Below are 18,650 nucleotides of genomic sequence, written 5' to 3' on the forward strand. Positions count from 1 at the left end.
CTGCTTCAAGCAAACTGATGGTTGTGTGTGCACTCATCAGGGCATCATGCTCATTTGTGGTTTTCTGACAGTATTGATGTGATGATCAGTACAGAATATCAGGACTACCTGGCAAGATCTGTTATACTTATATATGCATATATGCATCTTTATGCATCTCTTGCGTTTTGTAATAACTGCCAAAAGGGCTAACCAATCAAAATGTCAATATCCATTTAAACAATGTTTAATCATACCCAGAGTTATTCAGCCATGTTTAATATAGTTTGTCCAGAACAGGGACACAAACAGGCAGCCCAACAAGGACAATTTAGAGATGTGCTTTATTTAATACAATTTCAAAAAGGTCTGGAGTTTCTTTTCTGGGAAACGAAAGCAACTTAAATCAGAATCTTAGAGGGAATTAAGGATGTTTTACTGTGCGGCTGTCTGCTTTAGAATTACGCACAGCATTCTGACAAAAAACAGATAATTAGGTTGGACAGATAATGATTCTATTTGAGGACAAATGCAAATCTTCACAATGTCTTGTATACTTTTGATATTGTTAGTTTGTCTTAATTTATGAGAAGCAGATAACAGCACTGTAGAATTAAACAATCAGGAACAACTGTCCACTGTCTACAGTGGAAGCGTTACTACTAAAGATTATTATTATATTTCTTCCTGAAGCTAAGGCTAGCTTGCTAATGTATGTGCCATTTTCATTGCAGAGTAAACGGTTGACCCAACGCCTAATCAAACTGCTGTTTAATAATGAATTAAACTGGAAACAGTTTGTACTTTTACTTATATAGAACACTCATTTTGTACAATTGATTGGCAGTTTACTTTAAACTTTGAACTGTTATTTTTAATCATACAACGCACGATGCTGTTGCAACCTCCCCTTCGTATAGTTAATTGCTTTTTAATTGGCTGGAATTACAGATGTTTCCTAGCAACAGATTTATAATTAAATTACACCTTTTGTCCATTAATGATGCAGCTTGAATCAGGTGTTCATAATTTAGTAGTTACTAAACTAGTACAGCTTTATGAAGAGCTTGGTGAAGAACTGAACTGGTCTTTATCTGCTCGACAAAACTTGAGAACAGGTACTGCAGATTAGGTTAATAATTCAACATATAATTTCCACATAGAATAATCTAAACCAGAATCATGACGTATATATGACCCCTCTCTCTACCTCAACACACAGACTGAGATGATGATGATGATAGTCCTGATGTTTTGTACCTAATACAATCCCACGTACCTGATGCATACACACAACACATCCAGCAGTGTCACTGTGGTTTGGTTTGCCCACTTCTTACCCACACAGCTACCAACGAGACACACACTCGAACTGTAGAATACTCCCCACAGTGAAGCAGCTTTACTGATCAGTCACTTCCTGAGCTCTGGACACAGTAGTCTTATCTGCAGGTATAAATGTGTGTGAGTGTGTGTGTGATTGTAATTTATGCATTTATGATGATTGTATGTGTTTATGTGTGCGTTCATCTGTCCACACAGTGTAGCGTTTTAGATAATGTTGATCAGTATCCTCAGACTGCAACACACACCAACTCACCTCAGGGAGTCAATCACTCAATCACTCACTCACACACACTCACACAAAAATACTGCTATGATCTTCTGAGGATGCATCACAAGCAAGATATGGATTCAGTTATTGTTGTGTCCGGCCTCTTCTTCACCAAGTATTTTTTTGGTTTTGTTTCATGGATTCTGTGGACAAAGTGCGTGATTAAGGGCTTCCCTCCATCACTGTAATGTTTTTTTTTCAGCCCTGATTTTGATGCAGACACATGTCTGTCGGTCAGTCCATCCCGCCACCCTCCACTTGCTCGTCGTCTCCTCCTTCTCCTGTCCGGAGTGTCTTTGTGCTTGTAAAAGGCAAAATCAAAGAATGTTTCCAGCAAACGCTTTTTTTGTAACAACTTTAAAGAATAAAGTGTAAAAGTGACCGTTGTGTCTCGGATGTTATTTAACATCACAGGTAGCGTGTTTGTTTTCTATTTGGACAATGACATTGACATTGAGCCTGGAGTTTACTGCTTTGGTGAGACATGGGAAATGATCACTGAAGCCTAACTAACGCTAGGAGAGTGAGCGCACATGCATTTCTGCAGCATGTTAATTGCATTTTAATTATTACTAATGTCATGATTCCCAGTTTTGTTTTCCTTGCCCTGATTCTTCTCACCTTTATGTTGAAGTCTTGTGCTCCCCTTTGTCACTTTGTCCTGTCCTGTGTCTCCAGTGTCTTCAGCATGCACTTTGACCAGGTTTTGTTCCTTTGACCTTTTGTTTAATACTTAGTTAGTTTCCTTTCATTCATTTTGCTCTGTCTGAATTTGGCTGTTTCCCAAACTCAAACTTAACACCTAATATTTAAAGTTCACCTGCTATTTTCTCATTGCTTTCATTATGAGTTAAGACTTCAATAAGTTCCATTAAATTTACAGTGATTGATCCAACTTTACAGTAAAGCCTTTCCTCTTTATGCCTCCGTACCACCTTACCCATTAATTTTATGTATTTGCTAACAACAGCAACATTATTGTAGTAAAACGTTCATTGAGCCACAGAGAACATAGACCTGATGAAGTCAAACCACCTCAGAACCATGAGTCCTTCTTGAGTGCACAGAGCAGCGCTCTAAGCTCTCTAGGTTGGTGAGGATTCCTCTAACATCATCATAAAAGACAGTTTTGTGTTGTGAATGATTATTGATCAATATAAGATCTAAACAAAAGTAAAACATGGCTGTTTTTATTACGTAACGACTAATCGAATATTAATAATTTCATCCTTCATATTATTGGTCCACGCTGTGGAGGTCGTCGAATTTTGATGACGCAATGTTTGCAAATACGGACTGCTACGCAAAATTAATGCGACAGAGGAGGCGTTTATTTCGGCGCCCGGTTTAACTTTTGTGAACGTCCAGGTTTATAAGAACTGTGAGTTAGACAGTACAGACAGTGGATGTGTATTTTATTTTCACCGAGTGACCCGCATCTTTAGGTGATGGAGTACGGAAAGGAGCGAGTGGTGGCGTTAGTGGACATGGACTGCTTTTACGTGCAGGTGGAGCAGAGGCTGAATCCAGCTCTAAGGAACACTCCCTGCGTTGTGGCTCAGTACAAGACGTGGAAGGGAGGCGGGTGAGTTTCTGACATTTCTGACTGGCTTTTATAATAAACACTACTGAAAGTGCAAACCGCCTTATAAAATGACTCTAAAATGACGTGCTGGGCCTCTGGCTAGCATAACACAGCGAAACCGGAAGTTATGTAAATTTATGTTTTTACCGCTCAAATATCCAGTTGGCTCAGTAAACCTAACAACTCTGCATTGCCAATAATAACAGAGATTGCAGTATTTATTTAGGACATGTAGTGTTTCAGCGGGCTGTAAACACGTCCTTCTTTAACGTACACTGGTGACGTGTTTGGTTGCATTTAAAGCTCGCTAATCTTTCACATGGACCTATTACAAATATGTTATTACATTTGATAAGCATGACGTAAAAACCAATAACAACATTATTATTCTCTGTTAGCATCATAGCTGTCAGCTACGAGGCCAGGGCCTGTGGAGTCACCAGGAACATGTGGGTGGATGATGCCAAAACTTTATGTCCAGATCTCCAAGTGGCACGAGTGCGTGAGTCACATGGAAAGGCAGACCTGACACAGTGAGTCCTGGTGATTAACACTAAATCTACAGTACATCTACTCTTCCTGTGAGAGCAGAGCTGTAAGGTTCTCACTGCTTACTAGTTACAGGGATGCGAGTGTTGAGGTGATTGAGGTGATGTCTCGCTTTGCTGTGATTGAGCGAGCCAGCATTGATGAGGCCTACATGGATCTGACTGCTGCAGTCCAGCAGCGGCTGAAAAATATGGCTGACGAACACATTGAACCTTCTCTTCTGGAAACAACTTACGTCCAGGGATACCCACAAAGTTCGCCTGGAGTGGAACCACCCGCAGAGGACACTGTCTTGGACAAAGGTAAGTTATAAACTCTAAGATTATGATGAATATTTGTTTGTTACCTTAACAAAATATGAAAAACTCCAGCTCCTAATGACATCACATTACTCCACAGAGAAGCAGAGGTCCAGAGGTCTGCAGCAGTGGATGGAATCCTTACCTGCCCCTTCATTAGGAGAGCAGAGCTCTGCTGACCTGCAGCTAACTGTGGGGGCTCTTATTGTGGAGGAAATGAGAACAGCTGTGGAGAAGCACACAGGTTTCCGTTGTTCAGCAGGGATATCGCATAATAAGGTAGGACAAACTTCACGTGATCATAACATTATGAGCAGTGATTCTGCTCTTTCCAGTGATAATAGTTCACAGTTTGCCTTTCAAGGTATTGGCCAAACTAGCCTGTGGTCTGAACAAACCCAACAGACAAACTATTCTGCCTTTGGACTCTGTGGCAGAACTTTTTAACTCTCTGCCCATCAGCAAGATGTGAGTAACACTTTTTCACCTTATTTATAAGAAATTACATTTAAGCTTTGATCCACACATGTGAACACTGACCTACACCTGTTATTTCACCCATGCAGTCGTAACCTGGGGGGTAAGCTGGGTGTTTCAATCACTGAAACTCTGGGGATAAAGAACATGGGAGATCTGACACGCTTCTCTCAAGCCCAACTGGGCCAGCACTTTGGAGAAAAAACAGGGTAAGAAAACAGTATAAAGAAATGGGTTGTAAATGACCTCATTACAAATAGCTCTTGGTTTTCGTCTGCATTAACTGTTGCTTTTTTAGGCAGTGGCTCTATGACTTGTGCCGTGGGGTTGAGTTTGAAGCTGTGAAACCAAGACAGCTTCCGAAATCCATTGGCTGCAGTAAAAACTTTCCTGGGAAGACCTCATTGGCAACAAAAGAACAGGTACAAATACACATGTCAAAAGGATCACTGGCTTCAGTGATACAGGATTATGCACATTATAAAAAAATACAGAGTAGTTTTATTGTTTTCTTCAAATAACCACTGTGCAGGTACAATACTGGCTTCATCAACTGGCCCTGGAACTGGAGGAGAGGCTGACCAAAGACAGAGAAGTGGTGAGACAGACCTCTGTACTTGTGCAGCCTTTTCCTTAACTGACCTTATATTGGTGTGTTATACAGTAAATAAAACAGGTTTTCACACCAGGTGTTTTCTTGCTGTGTTACAGAATGGCCGGGTGGCTAAGCAGTTGACAGTTGGTGTACGTCAGCTTGGTGATAAGAGGCCAAGCGGCTTCTCTCGATGTTGTGCTTTAGTGCGCTACGAGGCAAACAAAATCTCCAGTGACAGCTTTGCCATTATCAAGAGTCTAAACACAGCAGGGAACCACCAGGCTGCATGGTAATGAGAACGTGGACAGTGAAAAACCATTTAAAGTCATCAGTTGAAGTGATGCGGTCTGATCTATACGCTCTGTCTTATGCTTCCAGGACTCCACCCCTCACCCTGCTACACCTCTCGGCAAGCAAATTCAGTGATGCCCCATCAGCAGGGGGGATTGCAGAGTTTCTTTCCAGTGACGTCAGTTCAACTCAGAGTTTTTCCTCCACCACGCAGTGCTCCACCCTGCCACCATCTCAATTAAAAAATGGCTCCCCATGCAAACAAACAGGCTCGATCCAGTCCTTTTTTCAGAAGGCAGTGGACAAACAGAAACAGAAGAATGTAGAAGATGAGGGACTTCCGCATTCCTCTCTTCACAAAGCCTCTACAGCGGAAGTTCTACTCAGGACAGATACTAACAGCCCTGCTTCTTCCAGTACACCTCTCTCCAAAAGCAACACAGCCAGTCCTCGCTATGGTATTTCCTCCTTCTTCCACAAAAAAAGTCTTGAAAGAGGCTCAAACAAGCCTGAACTGGGACAAAACAGTGGACCCACTGGCACAAAAGACTCTGAAGACAGTGGTGCTGTTGTGTCAGGCTTACAGTCAAAGCACAGCTCAGAGTTTAAATCTCACCAGTCACCATGTAGTGAGTTAACAGGTGACCTGGACACTAATCCGGATTCAAATAACCAACCTCTCAGTGTTGCCAGAGAAGACCTGTTAAAGTGTGAACGCTGTGGTCAGGATGTGTGTGTCTGGGAAATGCCTGAACACAATGACTACCACTTCGCTCTGGACCTCCAGAATTCACTCTCTTCAGCTACAAGTTCAGCAAACGGTACATCCACTGTCTCATCCTCTTCCTTTTCTGCTTCCAGTGCCTCCCTGGCTGCAGGTACAGCCCAGTCTTCAAGGGGAAAGACAAAATCCAAAGGCCAGTCAGGACCACAATCGAAAAGGCAGCGCTCCCAAGGTGGAAGCACAGGCACGCTGGATTCTTTTTTCAAGAGAAACTAAAAGTGTGGTGCATTTTAAAATTATTTAAAATTCATATTTTTTATCACAAATATATAGATATTACATCACAATATATTGTGTTTCAATAAAAATGGAGGACTTATTTAAAATGTTATTTTGAGTTTTAGCAATTTATGCAAATGAAAGAAACAGGAGCTTGTTTCAGGTCTGCTCTTAATGAATGTGAATCAGGGAATAATAAAGATATGTTTTTGGACTTTGCAGTGCTGTGTATTATGTTGTAGTATTGTGACACAGCAGTAGGTGTCAGTAGTTAGTTGAATATACAGCAGCAAAAAGTTTTGTTAGGAAAGAAAATTATCCTTAAATACGTAGAATACAAAGAGAACCAGAGAACCAATTTGGCATCAAAGAAAATGTTTATGTACATTAGATGTAAAGAGGAAATCTGTGCAAATGCATCTTGCATTGTCTTGCATCAGCTGAAAGGAAGATTAGGGAGGAGCCATACCATAAAATTGGCGTAGTGAGTGCAGTGAGCTATGGCAGCACAGGCCACAAGGATAACAGCTGATTGTATGATGACATAGTTAAACACATTGAGCAATTTCCTGGTTTGTTTACCAAACATAAGACAGGTAAAGAGGCAATAAAAGTTTTATTCACATACACCATGTTACACAAATTGGATCTGTACATAAATATTGCATTTCACCCAAAAATAAAACATAACATTTTAAAGGAAATCAGGCTTTAAATGTGTTCTGTAAATGTTCCTGTGTCATTAAGAAGGCAGTGAACAAATGTGAATGATCTGTAAAATCTGGAACTACTAGAAATCTATAAAACACTTCTGAGATTCAAACCAACTTTAAACACCTGAACTTTTTTTTTTTATAAAATATTTTGGTTGAAATGCATTTAGGTAAGCTGTCTGACTGCAGACAAAATGTGCATTAACAACATGTGTGCAACAAAACAGCACAGACCTCAGCTTTCCATTAATAATAATAATAAGAGTATAAATCACAATGACATGCATTCGTAAGACAGTTGGTAAGGCCAACAACATCAGCCTTGACCAGAACAGAATCAGCTGTAATTGACAATCATTCTTCTCAATATCAAATTAGATCTTTTTTTTTTACTAAGTAAAAGTTTGGGCTGTATAATGCAAAGCCACCTGAATAGTAGTTCCATTAGGCACTGTGTTAAACCCCTCCACAGGTCATGACATCAGTAACTAAAGTGAAGAGACGGCATCAAGTACCTCAAATAGAATTGCTTTCAAACAATGCTGCACTGGAGGGCAGCTTCACATGATCAAACACACCTCTCTTTGTCTCTTTGGGAGAAACAGTCGTACATGTTTTTCCTCAAAAGTCAGCAACAGAAACCTCCAGTGGAGTGGATCTGTGGAAAGTGGAATGCTGTCTAATATCTACACTGACCTGAGTAACTAAAGCACTTGAAAGATAGGCGTTGAGATCCTTACCATCTCGTCGCACTATTGTGAGGCAATATTAGTGAATACAAAATAATTCTCACAGACAATTGTGACAGGTAAAAGGTGATTGCCAAAGTGAGTGATCTTGGCAGTCTGAAATACAAGCTGGGTCAAGTTCCAACTTTGCATACATCACAATGTTTTCCTTCAACGTCATAAAGTGCCTTTGTCAGCAACACAGCTAGAAGCAAGATGATTTAGCTTCCACAAAACAAACGCAGATGCATTGTATTTTTCCTCCTTGATGTTACTAAAAAGAGGATATGATTATTAAAATATTGCCATGAGAGGTTTGTAATCATCAGTCAGGCACTATGCTGGTAACACAGACAAGCTGCTGTGGGGCGATGATAACAACACCACCCACGTTAACATCAAAAACATCTCATACTTGCAACTGTAAACACTTATCTGCCACAGGTATATCATCACTGGCATTTACAGTATATTTCAGTGCAAATGTGTTTGTGAGCATCTTCTCTAAAGCGTGTGTAAGGAGTGCATTCAGGTGTAATACACTTTGTTTGCAGCATATCACTGTAAGAATGCAACCTCCTAGTTGCCACTTTTTGACATGTGCATTTGTTCTCTAACAAGTGAACTTGCTGTAATAATGGCCGAGGAGTTTCCTCAGTATCAGTGGCAAGAAAAAGCAACACTCTTCAAACCTCAACACCAGAACACAACTCAACGTAGCAGTTACTGAAGAGACTGAAGAAAACAAACAGGTGTTAGCAAGGCTTTGGCAAAAGGTAAAGACATAAAAACTTGTAAAAGGGATTTACTGTGCAGAGAGCAGGGCAGTGTGGCCTTTGGAGAAAGTAGGAAGAGGTTTATAGAGCACCTTCTTGTGGGGTGGTGGGATATTTTTGTGTGTTTTTTTTGGCTTTAGTTCCAAAAACCTTAGGCTTCATCGTCCTCGTCTTGGGATGGCTGGTAGTGGGTGATGGACTGCAACTTGGTGACGTGGCCGACACCTTTGGTCACCCCCTCTCTGAAAAGCACCTTAGCTCCCACCTTCAGATATTCTGGGTGCTTGATGAACTTGAAGAGAACCACTGCTTTCTCCCCTGTCCTCAGCTCCTCCTGTGGTTCAGTGATGTAGCAAAAAAAGGGGGCAATGGGTCATTAGGGTGAAGGGTAGCAGCCGTACTGTACAGTACAAGTACTGATGTGTTACCAAAAATATATTTACACTCAGCAATGTATATGTATATACTTGAATTCTCATGTCAAGTTATTCAAGGATTTTAAAATAACAATAAAGCTTGCTTCCAGAAACTGCTATGTTCCCCTGCAGTAATAAGTGCCTTAAGTGAGGAATCACAGCTCAGGCAGGGCTGACTGCATGGTACTAATTTTAAATAGGCAAGCCACTGTGGTCACAGAAATGTGAAAGCTACCTGTTGGAGGAAAACTATCAATTTAACACCACTATAATGAAATGTTGTTATAAAAGAAAAATTAGATTTCATGTGGAGTGCTTCTCCATGAAAAAAAGTACTAACTGGTAACTTGTCAAATAAATTGAGTTTTTTTTTCATTAGATTGTTGCACATTAAAGCAGAAATTGACAATTTGAAAAAACTGATCTTGTATTTAAGCAAAGAAGGCTAATACACATTTGAAGCAGCAGCTGAAAGAGGACAGGTATCTATGCAAGAAAGGTCTGTGTGTTTTTTTTTTCACTTTTCCTCTGTCTGAAGTAGTTGACAATAGTAAATACTGAGATGGATGAACTAACCTTGCCATACACAGCTTCCACAGTGGCTGTCTGTCTTACGTTGCCAATGTGCACAGTGACCTGGAAGCCTTTGTGGAATGTCTTGGCATGAAAGAGAAGCACAATCTCAGCCTCAAACATCCAGCAGATGGTAGGATCCATCTCTGGACTCAACATCACCATGCCCTGTAAGTGAAAAACAAACATTTTCTATTCTTTCATGTGAAACAGTTATAGAGAACCATATTAGACACAATACAGATACACTGTAGTAAACATTAAGAGTCTGACCTTACGCAGCAGTGACCGGTCAAAGTTGCCCAGGGCAAGTGTGGCAGCCTGGCCAGCCCTGAGTACCCTGCATGCCGACCGGTTTCTTTGGATGCTGCCAATGGTCAGATTGTGGAATTGCCCTGAGTCTGTTGGTCCTACTACAAGATGATCGCCCTCACGGCAAATGCCACTGCAAGGTAAAAGAGGACACTGTGTGAGGATGAGTCCATGATTAAAAAAAAAAAAAAAAAAAAACTTGAAGCATTTCAGTATACCGACCTGTATAGAGTGCCGCCCACCACTGTCCCCACTTCTGGTACTGTGTAAATCTCATCCACCTATCACATCAAAAATCATCTATGTAGTTACACTGTACTGGTGAAGTGTGCATCACATTCTGTAACCAAGCTTCATCTTTTACCTGAAACTCAGTCAGTTGTTGCATCAGCTCCTCCTGCTCCTTGCTATTGCTCAAAGGAGGGATGATGTTGAAGAAGACCTTGAGAAGGTCCAGACTCTCTCCAGTCACACTGGACAAGGTGAAGATGGGTGTAATGCTGCCAGGGAGAGCACAAGCTCATCGTCAGGGCACAGGCTATTCTTTAACCACTGCTGTTTTAACATAGGTACCACTTTAAGCATATGAATGCGGTTCATACTTGGGTGACTGGGCGAACTGCTGCGCTGCTGTGACGGCATCGTCTGTACTGCTGACAACCATGGGAACTTTGTTGCAGCCCGGCTGCTTCAAGACTCGCTCCAACTGCCGCACCGTTCGCTCCACAGTGGCCCGGGTACACAGGTCCACTTTGCTGATAACAATGAAAATGGGAACCTTCAGTGCCATGGCGAGGCCAAGATGCTCCCGTGTTGTACCAGCTAGAAAAGAATAAGGAAGTGAAGTCAGGAATTTGCATCACACAAACATGGTAGGCCTAGAAAGACAATTTGCATTGGAATGTCATATTGAGTATATTAAAGCAGTAACCCCTGTGTTGGCAAACAGCTCCTACAGGAAATCCTCCAGACATTGTAATCTGTGCACTTAAAGACTGCTGTGACCCAAGATAACATTGGCTATCTATACAATAAGCCTGCACTCAAAGATCACATATACAACTGATAAGGCCAGGTATAATTTACCATGACATATGATTGTTATGTCATTGGAAGGAAAAAAAATCAACCATACATAGTAACTGTGTCACTGATGCTCAGGTTGCCCTGAATGTGAAGTGACTGCTCCCAGAGATAGCAGTGTCCTGCAGGCATGCCTGGTGTGTACCGTTTCTTGTAAACAAAGTGGACATGTGACGGTGATAGGTGTAAGATTTGTTGTGTCTCAGTTTGGATATAGGTCACAACTTGTCCCAGGCCTTGTATGATTCAATGGTACAAGGCCACTATGACTGTGACTATGGCTGAATGACAGTGAACATTTTGGTAGTAGTTATAGAATTCAGATATAAAAAAAGTAATAAATCATTTTTTATCCTGTATTCGAAAAATAGTATTTGATGCAAAAAACCGAGTACAGAATAATACAAGACGGCATGCCCTTTGGATTTTTGGCATGTCACAGATGCAACCTATGATGAAGTCTATGCATTACACAGATCCATTACTCTGTTTCATAATTACAGCTGTTGCTCTTAGGTTGCAGACAGCATGTCCCTCTCTGCCTGACGCATAGCTGAGGTGCTCCACATTCTTGACCCCATTTCCCTCAACGTGCCGTATCTCAGAACAGACACCCACATCAACACAGCCATGCATACAGTGCACTGCTGCAAAATATTTCATTCAAAAATTTATTTTTTGTGCCCAAAAAGGTAAAACTTTACCTTAAGATGGAAATCATTCAATCATTTGTAATCATTTGTGTTTTGTTAAGGTTAAGCATTGAGATTCCCTAAATAAGTCAAGTTTTTAACAGAGAGGTCTTATCTATGTCTCCTTGTGGTGCCTCTCAACCCCACCCTCACCTAGTCTTCTGCCATAGGTCACACAAACAGAGATATGTCACAATATTATCTAAGGCTGCAGTGCATGCTGTGTTGTGGGTTATAATGCCATTGGGTGATAGATTTAAATACCAAAACCTACATTAAAATGTGTTCTACTTGCACTGAAACAAGTGTCAACAAACAAAGCTGCATGTCCCAGCGGCTCAAAGTACAGTATGTCCATCCAGAATGCAAACGTCCTGCACGCAATCTCACCCAGTGTTAACCCTTCACTGGTTTATGTACCTTGTTAATGTCTTGTTGGTTGCATTTAGTTTGAAATGATCAGCTTATTAAAAACTGGGCACTCACAGAATCACAGAAAACATCAAACCTCACAGATTCAGAGGGTTGATGCCCGATAGTGTTTGGGCCATAACTTCTAATGTTATGTCCTTTGTGTAAAGTCAGCAATGCTGGCTTGCTGACCTGTTTGCAGGAGTCAGGTTTACAGTCAGATCAACACTACCCCCACAGAGTCAAAGTGGATGGTATTTTTGTTACTAGCAGTGCCAGACAGGGAAGAGGAAGGGGGAGTGGGGGATAAAGGGGATGTGTCTTATTACATAAGCTGCGTCTACAGTGTGGAGGTGTGGTGTACACAGACTTAGACTTTTTGGTCTGACCAGTTAAGCGAGTGTGTATTACCAGCCTGTGACACACATCCATTTATCTCGCTTAAATAAAGATAGTGATTAGGAAATTAGCTAGGAATTATTAATTGATTAAAGCTCACCAATGCCAGTATTAGCACCGACAACCAGCATCGCAAAGTCCGGACAGTAGCTGGTGAGGCCAAAGATGGTGGTCTTCAGGTATTTGTGGTGACCCGCAAGATCAATGAATGTGATCATTTTAGAGGCACTCTCACAGATCTCCTCTGCTGTCCGAGACTCACTGTAATTCACGACCTAGGAAAAAAGAAGTCAAGACATATATAAGCAACAGATGCAGAACATATGACTCGAGTGAGCAGCTGTTTACTTTTAGGGTCTTTTTCTCACCTCTCCTTTGCTGTTGAAGCCAAGAATCTCAAAGCTGATGCTTGAAGTGCGCCCAGTCTGGATCTCATGCAGGTGTCTGAAGAGGTTGAGCCTCGCTCTTCCTCGTCCATTGTCCAGCTCACCTTGCGTCAAAACACCTAACAGTGTGGACTTGCCTGAGTCCACATTACCCAATACTGCTACCCGCAAATCCAGAAACTGCAAGAAACGTATTTTATTTTTAGGCCTGAGATTGAGATGAAATCAACAGAGTCTTTAAACCAATACATCTCTGCAACAATCACACTAACCTGCTGGTCATCTGGCACTTTGCGAACAAGAACTTCAGCAATCTTACGCGGCACATCAGAGTCATAGTCAACCTCCTGCTCCCTGAGAACTGTGATGTCAGCTCCGACTCTGTCAGGAAAAAAGTATTTATATATATTTATATATAAATAGTATTTTTTAAATTTTTTGCTTATAACAGACCTATAGCATATTGGTTGCATAGACTGACTGGTATATTTATATTATATGCAATCAGTAAGTTAAGATACTGCGTGTACTTACTTTTCTGCCAGTTTATGGAGCGTCTTCAGTGATGCTCTCATGTCGTCCTCTGACAGTCCCACCAGCATACCATTATCCTCAACACCGATTTGATAGACAGCTTCGCCTCGACCCTCCTGCAGTCGCCATTTCATTTGTGTTGCCAGGTGCTCAAAGCGGTATTGTGTGGGGTTCACCAACTTCAACTACACAAAGGACAGATTTTAGTTATGTGCTGATTAGAATCACTGCATGACCTAAACCTGGAATGTGGAAACTTATTTGGTAGTTAAACAGTTCTAAACTATGTTATAAACATTACAAAGACTCACTGAAGGACTAAAGCAATTTAAAAACCTGTTTGTGTTGTTCTGTTACAGGGCAGCAGCTGTCCTGAGACTAAAAATGCTCTTGCTAATCCACTGTGGTGTTGAATTTCAATGTAGAGACTGGACTTATATATTCTGACATGTTACCTAGATATTGCTGCCTTGTTGATGTTGATTTACCTACTGTATCTTGATGGCTGACATATATATGAGGCATTTTATAGTGTTAAATGCTCTCCTTACATCACAGCAGATTTACCAGTACTCACCTTGTACTCTATATTTCCCTCTTCAGCCTAAGAGACAGAGACACAAACAAAGAGAGAGATAGAAAAGGAACAACAGCTGTCAGACTGCAAAGAAGAGACAACAGGCTATTGATTTGTTTAAAGACAAAAAAAGACTGAATGAGCAGTCAGTGTCCCATTGTGAATAGGCAGCTAACTGAAAGCTATACAAACTAACTGCTTAGTTAGCCTAATACACAGCTATTTTGTGTTACTACACCCCTTAAAATGTAGACAAATGTCTTAAAAGTAATACATGATGAATTATGAGTGAATTAGATCTAAGGACTAGCTGAAACAATAGCTATGGGAATGATGGTATGACAATAGCTTTGTAAATTTTAAGAAAAATGTACGTTATAAATGTTTATAACACAATCTCTTCCTGTTTCCACTATATTTTAGTTAGCTATGAAAACAAGTATTTCACTATTGACATTATAAGGTTCTAATCTTCTACTGAGAAAGTTAAATGTAGTCAATGTTGTGTCATGTAGTAACGATAGACCGTCCTGGTTGTAACACAGTCCTTCACAGACCCTCCCCCCTATTTACAAACACTGCTCTTCCTCTTCTTGCCAGCTAGCAAAATATTAGCCACCAGGACACGTCGAGCAGCTTTATTAGCACATATTTGGTTCACTGGATCGTGAATGTAAAACTGTATGGTAATAGCAACTGTTGAACCCGCTCCAGCATAACCACCAACTCTCCTTTACCGACGAGCTACGTGTCACTGCGGGTCAAAGACAAGTCAGAAGAATGAAAGCTAACTCCGAGCGACTGACAGGAAATGCAATGAATGAAAATACATTTAGTATTTACACATCTCACAACATGCACACATCAAACACGCTTTTGTTTATGTTCATTCTCCTACTATGCTGTGTGTCGTAAATATCATTAGCTCGGCTGTGCTAGCTGTAGTTGTGAGTTTCGTGACTTACCTCTGGAGGTAGATACGGGGTGTTATTGCTTGGCTTGAAGTTGCGAGACAGTCGAGCTTTTGCTTTCTTGTAGTTCTTAGCACCGGCTTTTTTGGGAATTACCCCATAGCCGTTTCCAGGCTTGAGGTTGGACGCAACACCTTGGGATCCAGAGCTGTGTCCATTTCCTGAGCCAAATAACTCTGATACTCCCGCATCCATCGGCTACTTTGGACCTAACTTGTTAGCTTAACCCTTCCTAGACAGATATGATGCTATGGTGTTAAAATAAACCTGGGTCCAGACATGCAGCTGCTGGTTTTTACCCGGAATTATCCAGCTAGGTTGTAGCTTGTAGCCCCCCAAATAACAACAAAGAACTGACCTCCCGCAAACTCTTCAAACCGAACAACAACAGGACGGTTTGGCTACCCTTATGAGTTTACAGTCTGCCTACGTCACAGAGCGAAATGTCAAAGTGTGCGCCGCTTTTATGTCACAGCGGAGCGCGGGTGAGCGGGTCCCGCTGGTTTTTACGCTCGCACTGGATTGAGTGTAACTATAAACTCCGCCCGCCTGGCTTCCTCGGTCTAAACACACACATTCACCCGTGTCGTTTTGCAGCGCTTTGCATCAGACGAAAAAGGAAACGCTGTAATTACGTACATGTTTACAAAGACGGTGAAAAGTCCGGCTACAAAAGATGATGCCACAAAACTGGAAAACCTGCCACCAACCCTGGGACGTAGAGTTTGACCTGTAAGAGGTTTTGAGAGGCTACAAAACGTACCTATATTATCAGAGGTGTCAAGTAACGAAGTACAAATAAACGAAGTATCTATACTTTACTGGCGTCATTATTTGTCGGCCGACTTCTTACTTCTACTCCTTACATTTTAAAAATAGACTCGTTACTCCTATTTTATTTCGTCTTGTAGGAGTCATTTCGTTAGTCTGGTTGTCATGGCGATGCTAATAATTGCGTCACGTGGGTGTAGGTGGCGACAACTACAATTTATAAAACGGGCACTCGCTGATGCCCCCCCCCACACACACGTTACTTTTACTTTTACACTTTTACTTGAGTAAAAAGCTCAAGTCGATACTTTCTTGTCTTTTTAAACCCTAGTTCTACTCAACTAATGAATGTGAATACTTTTGACACCACTGTATATTATATTATAATATATTTCTAATCAAAAACTAAACACTTCAAGTAGGTGAAATAAGTAAAAAAATACAGAAAATGTTATGACTGTGAATCAAATACTGTCAATAATAATAATAATGCTTATCGTGTTGTTTATTGCTTATTAATTATTACTGTTGTTGTTGTTACTACAGTATAAATGAGAAAACATTATCTGCACAAACATAATTCCACATTTCTTTTTAATAGTTGTCCAGATACAGATATTATCACATTTAAATTAAAGTTGCTTCTTGCATTAAAAAAAAAATAGTTAATTTAACTTTTTGAGTAAATCATGATGCAACAACTCAGTGCTATTTACATGAACAGTGAGTGCTTGTTCATGCATAGAGCCTGAGATTTGAGAAAAGTCAGCCAACTCCCCAGTGGGAGATGAATAGTTCCAGAGCTGAACTTAACACTGATTGGTCAGGGGACCTCTGATGTAGGGGCTCAGCCCAGTCTGTGCTGGCTGAGAGAAGTGTTTTGGAATTTTTACAGCTCTAAGTTCATTCAAATATCCACATTCACATCTGCAAACAGACAAAAAAACAACTTCCTTCGTTCATCTCTTTTGGTCAACATGAATTTTCCACTGCTGGTTCTCTTCTGTGTTGGACTGCTGCACCAGACCACAAGAGCTGTCTTCATGGATAAACTGGCAGACAACAAGATTTGTGGAGATGCAGAATGTTCACGTAAGTCAGTGCATGAGAATGCCTTATAAAACCAACCTATAGCAATAAATGCATGAGCTTTATAGCAGTTAAAAACATAAAGCCTTTGTTCTTTTGTTTCTTGTGCCTTGCTAGACGTTCTGTCTATGGCCACAGCTTTGGATGACTTCATCGCCCCCGACTGCAGATTCATCAACCTGAAGAAGGGTCAGATGGTCTATGTGTATTCTAAACTGGTACCAGCAGAGGGCACCGGAGTCTTCTGGTCTGGAAGTGTATGTGCATCTTGTGGCATGTTGTTACAATGCAACTATGAAAGGCACTGAGGATGAGACAAACAAACTTCCCAGACAATTTGACAAGAGCACAAAGTCAAGAATGACCTTTTCCTAAATACTTAATTTTATTTAATGCACAAAGTAAACCTTTCATTATGTCAAATTTGGGAGGTGGAATGGATGACGCAAATGCAATATGGTGCATGTTAATTGCTAAAGAGGCCATGTTTTTTTTCCTCTTTGGCAGGTTTACAGTGAGCGGTATGTGGACCAGATGGGCATCATTGGATATTTCCCTGCAACAGTGGTGAAGGAGACACACAAGTTCACAGAAGACACAGTTAAGATGCGAACAACTGTGAGTTCATTTATGTCTTATATAGGAACTCACCTGAACATTTGTGTCTCAAATAAAGCAGCATATATGGTGCTAAAAATTGTGTTTTTCCTTTTTTTCAGAACATGGACTTCTTCTGTGATTAAGGCAGCACAGCAGATTTAACCCTCTCCGGTCTTTCTTTTAGATTGTGTCCTGTTACACACAGCATGTTGTGTTCTTCTGGACTCTCTTAACCCTTCTTAATACTGACACCACAACTATTGTGCCTACTACATCCCCTCCTGTGTTGCTAAACATATATTGATATATATATTATATTGATTAAGCTCATTATAATTAATCAGCACTCTCAGTGTTAGAAATGAATTGTAATTTCATCTCACATTTCCTCCGAAACATCTAGTAAATTGCTTGAAATTGCTAAAACTGCTGCGAGAATCTTTTCCTGTTGTAAATATTTGATCAGATTCAATTTGTAATTCTGATGCAACTCTTCTTACTGGGCTCTCTTGATACTGATAGTGGAGACATGAATCATAACCATCCATGAGCTGTGTGTCGGTCTTAATCAGCAGGGGATGAAGTTCACTCTTTAACTGCACAAAGGTGTAATGAGTGGGGTGCAGAGCTCAGGAGAGAGAGGGCCCAGACGCAGTGATTGAAAAATCGGCAAACGTGCGCAGGTTAGAAATGGACTTTGACGTGTTGCTCCTCATAGATTCTGTGTTTTGATCTCACAATGGAAATAATTGTGAATTTGTTTTATACAGATGCAGCTGCTAGAAAATTACCCACGTTGCTTTGAAATATATCAAAGTGTTCCAGGCCAGGCCTCCTTCAAAGCTCACAAAGGCAGCCTATTGTCACTTTTTGCTTTTTGTGGCTGCTGTGCCTTCTTTTCCATTATTTTGAACATACAACCTGAAAATGACATGAGATATGAAAATATCAGCTCTCCAAAGAGATTATGTCTGTCGACCAATCCGCCTCCTCTTCTGTCTGTTTACATGCACCCCTGCACTTCCAAAGGACTGACATGATTAAACACTGCCTGACATATTGTCAGTGTTAAGAGTCTTTCCAGAGGATGATTTGAATCTCTTCTTCGATTGGTTTTGAATCATCTGATCATTTCTTTCTGTGTCACAGAAAGCAGATGTCTCAGTCAGACCTTTCTCATTTACAACTGTAGATTAAAACCAAAGAATTCATTTGATTTCATTTTG

At 40.8% G+C, this 18,650-nt stretch overlaps 3 protein-coding genes across 3 annotated transcripts; 2 read left to right on the forward strand and 1 right to left on the reverse strand.

Annotated features, from left to right (window-relative positions):
* Positions 1–2,911: 2,911 nt before the first annotated feature.
* Positions 2,912–6,578, forward strand: polh (polymerase (DNA directed), eta). Its single transcript, XM_028423341.1, has 10 exons — positions 2,912–3,179; positions 3,578–3,712; positions 3,798–4,030; positions 4,128–4,306; positions 4,392–4,495; positions 4,594–4,713; positions 4,803–4,926; positions 5,037–5,102; positions 5,216–5,388; positions 5,478–6,578. Exons 1-10 carry the CDS (start codon positions 3,043–3,045, stop codon positions 6,388–6,390), a joined length of 2,184 nt encoding a protein of 727 aa, XP_028279142.1. The 5' UTR covers positions 2,912–3,042; the 3' UTR covers positions 6,391–6,578.
* Positions 6,579–6,990: 412 nt separating this feature from the next.
* On the reverse strand, positions 6,991–15,446 carry gtpbp2a (GTP binding protein 2a). Its single transcript, XM_028423532.1, has 12 exons — positions 14,959–15,446; positions 13,994–14,020; positions 13,417–13,601; positions 13,155–13,263; positions 12,865–13,062; positions 12,597–12,771; positions 10,514–10,733; positions 10,276–10,411; positions 10,134–10,192; positions 9,873–10,044; positions 9,603–9,767; positions 6,991–8,944 (listed from the first exon to the last, which is right to left on the reverse strand). Exons 1-12 carry the CDS (start codon positions 15,157–15,159, stop codon positions 8,762–8,764), a joined length of 1,830 nt encoding a protein of 609 aa, XP_028279333.1. The 5' UTR covers positions 15,160–15,446; the 3' UTR covers positions 6,991–8,761.
* A 138-nt stretch (positions 15,447–15,584) lies between these two features.
* LOC114447323 (otoraplin-like) lies at positions 15,585–18,426 on the forward strand. Its single transcript, XM_028423533.1, has 5 exons — positions 15,585–15,696; positions 16,673–16,827; positions 16,942–17,081; positions 17,332–17,442; positions 17,544–18,426. The coding sequence occupies exons 1-5, from the start codon at positions 15,641–15,643 to the stop codon at positions 17,565–17,567; spliced, it is 486 nt and encodes a 161-aa protein (XP_028279334.1). The 5' UTR covers positions 15,585–15,640; the 3' UTR covers positions 17,568–18,426.
* Positions 18,427–18,650: the final 224 nt, after the last annotated feature.

Source organism: Parambassis ranga, chromosome 15 (assembly GCF_900634625.1).
Source record: "Parambassis ranga chromosome 15, fParRan2.1, whole genome shotgun sequence".
NCBI lineage: Eukaryota > Metazoa > Chordata > Actinopteri > Ambassidae > Parambassis > Parambassis ranga.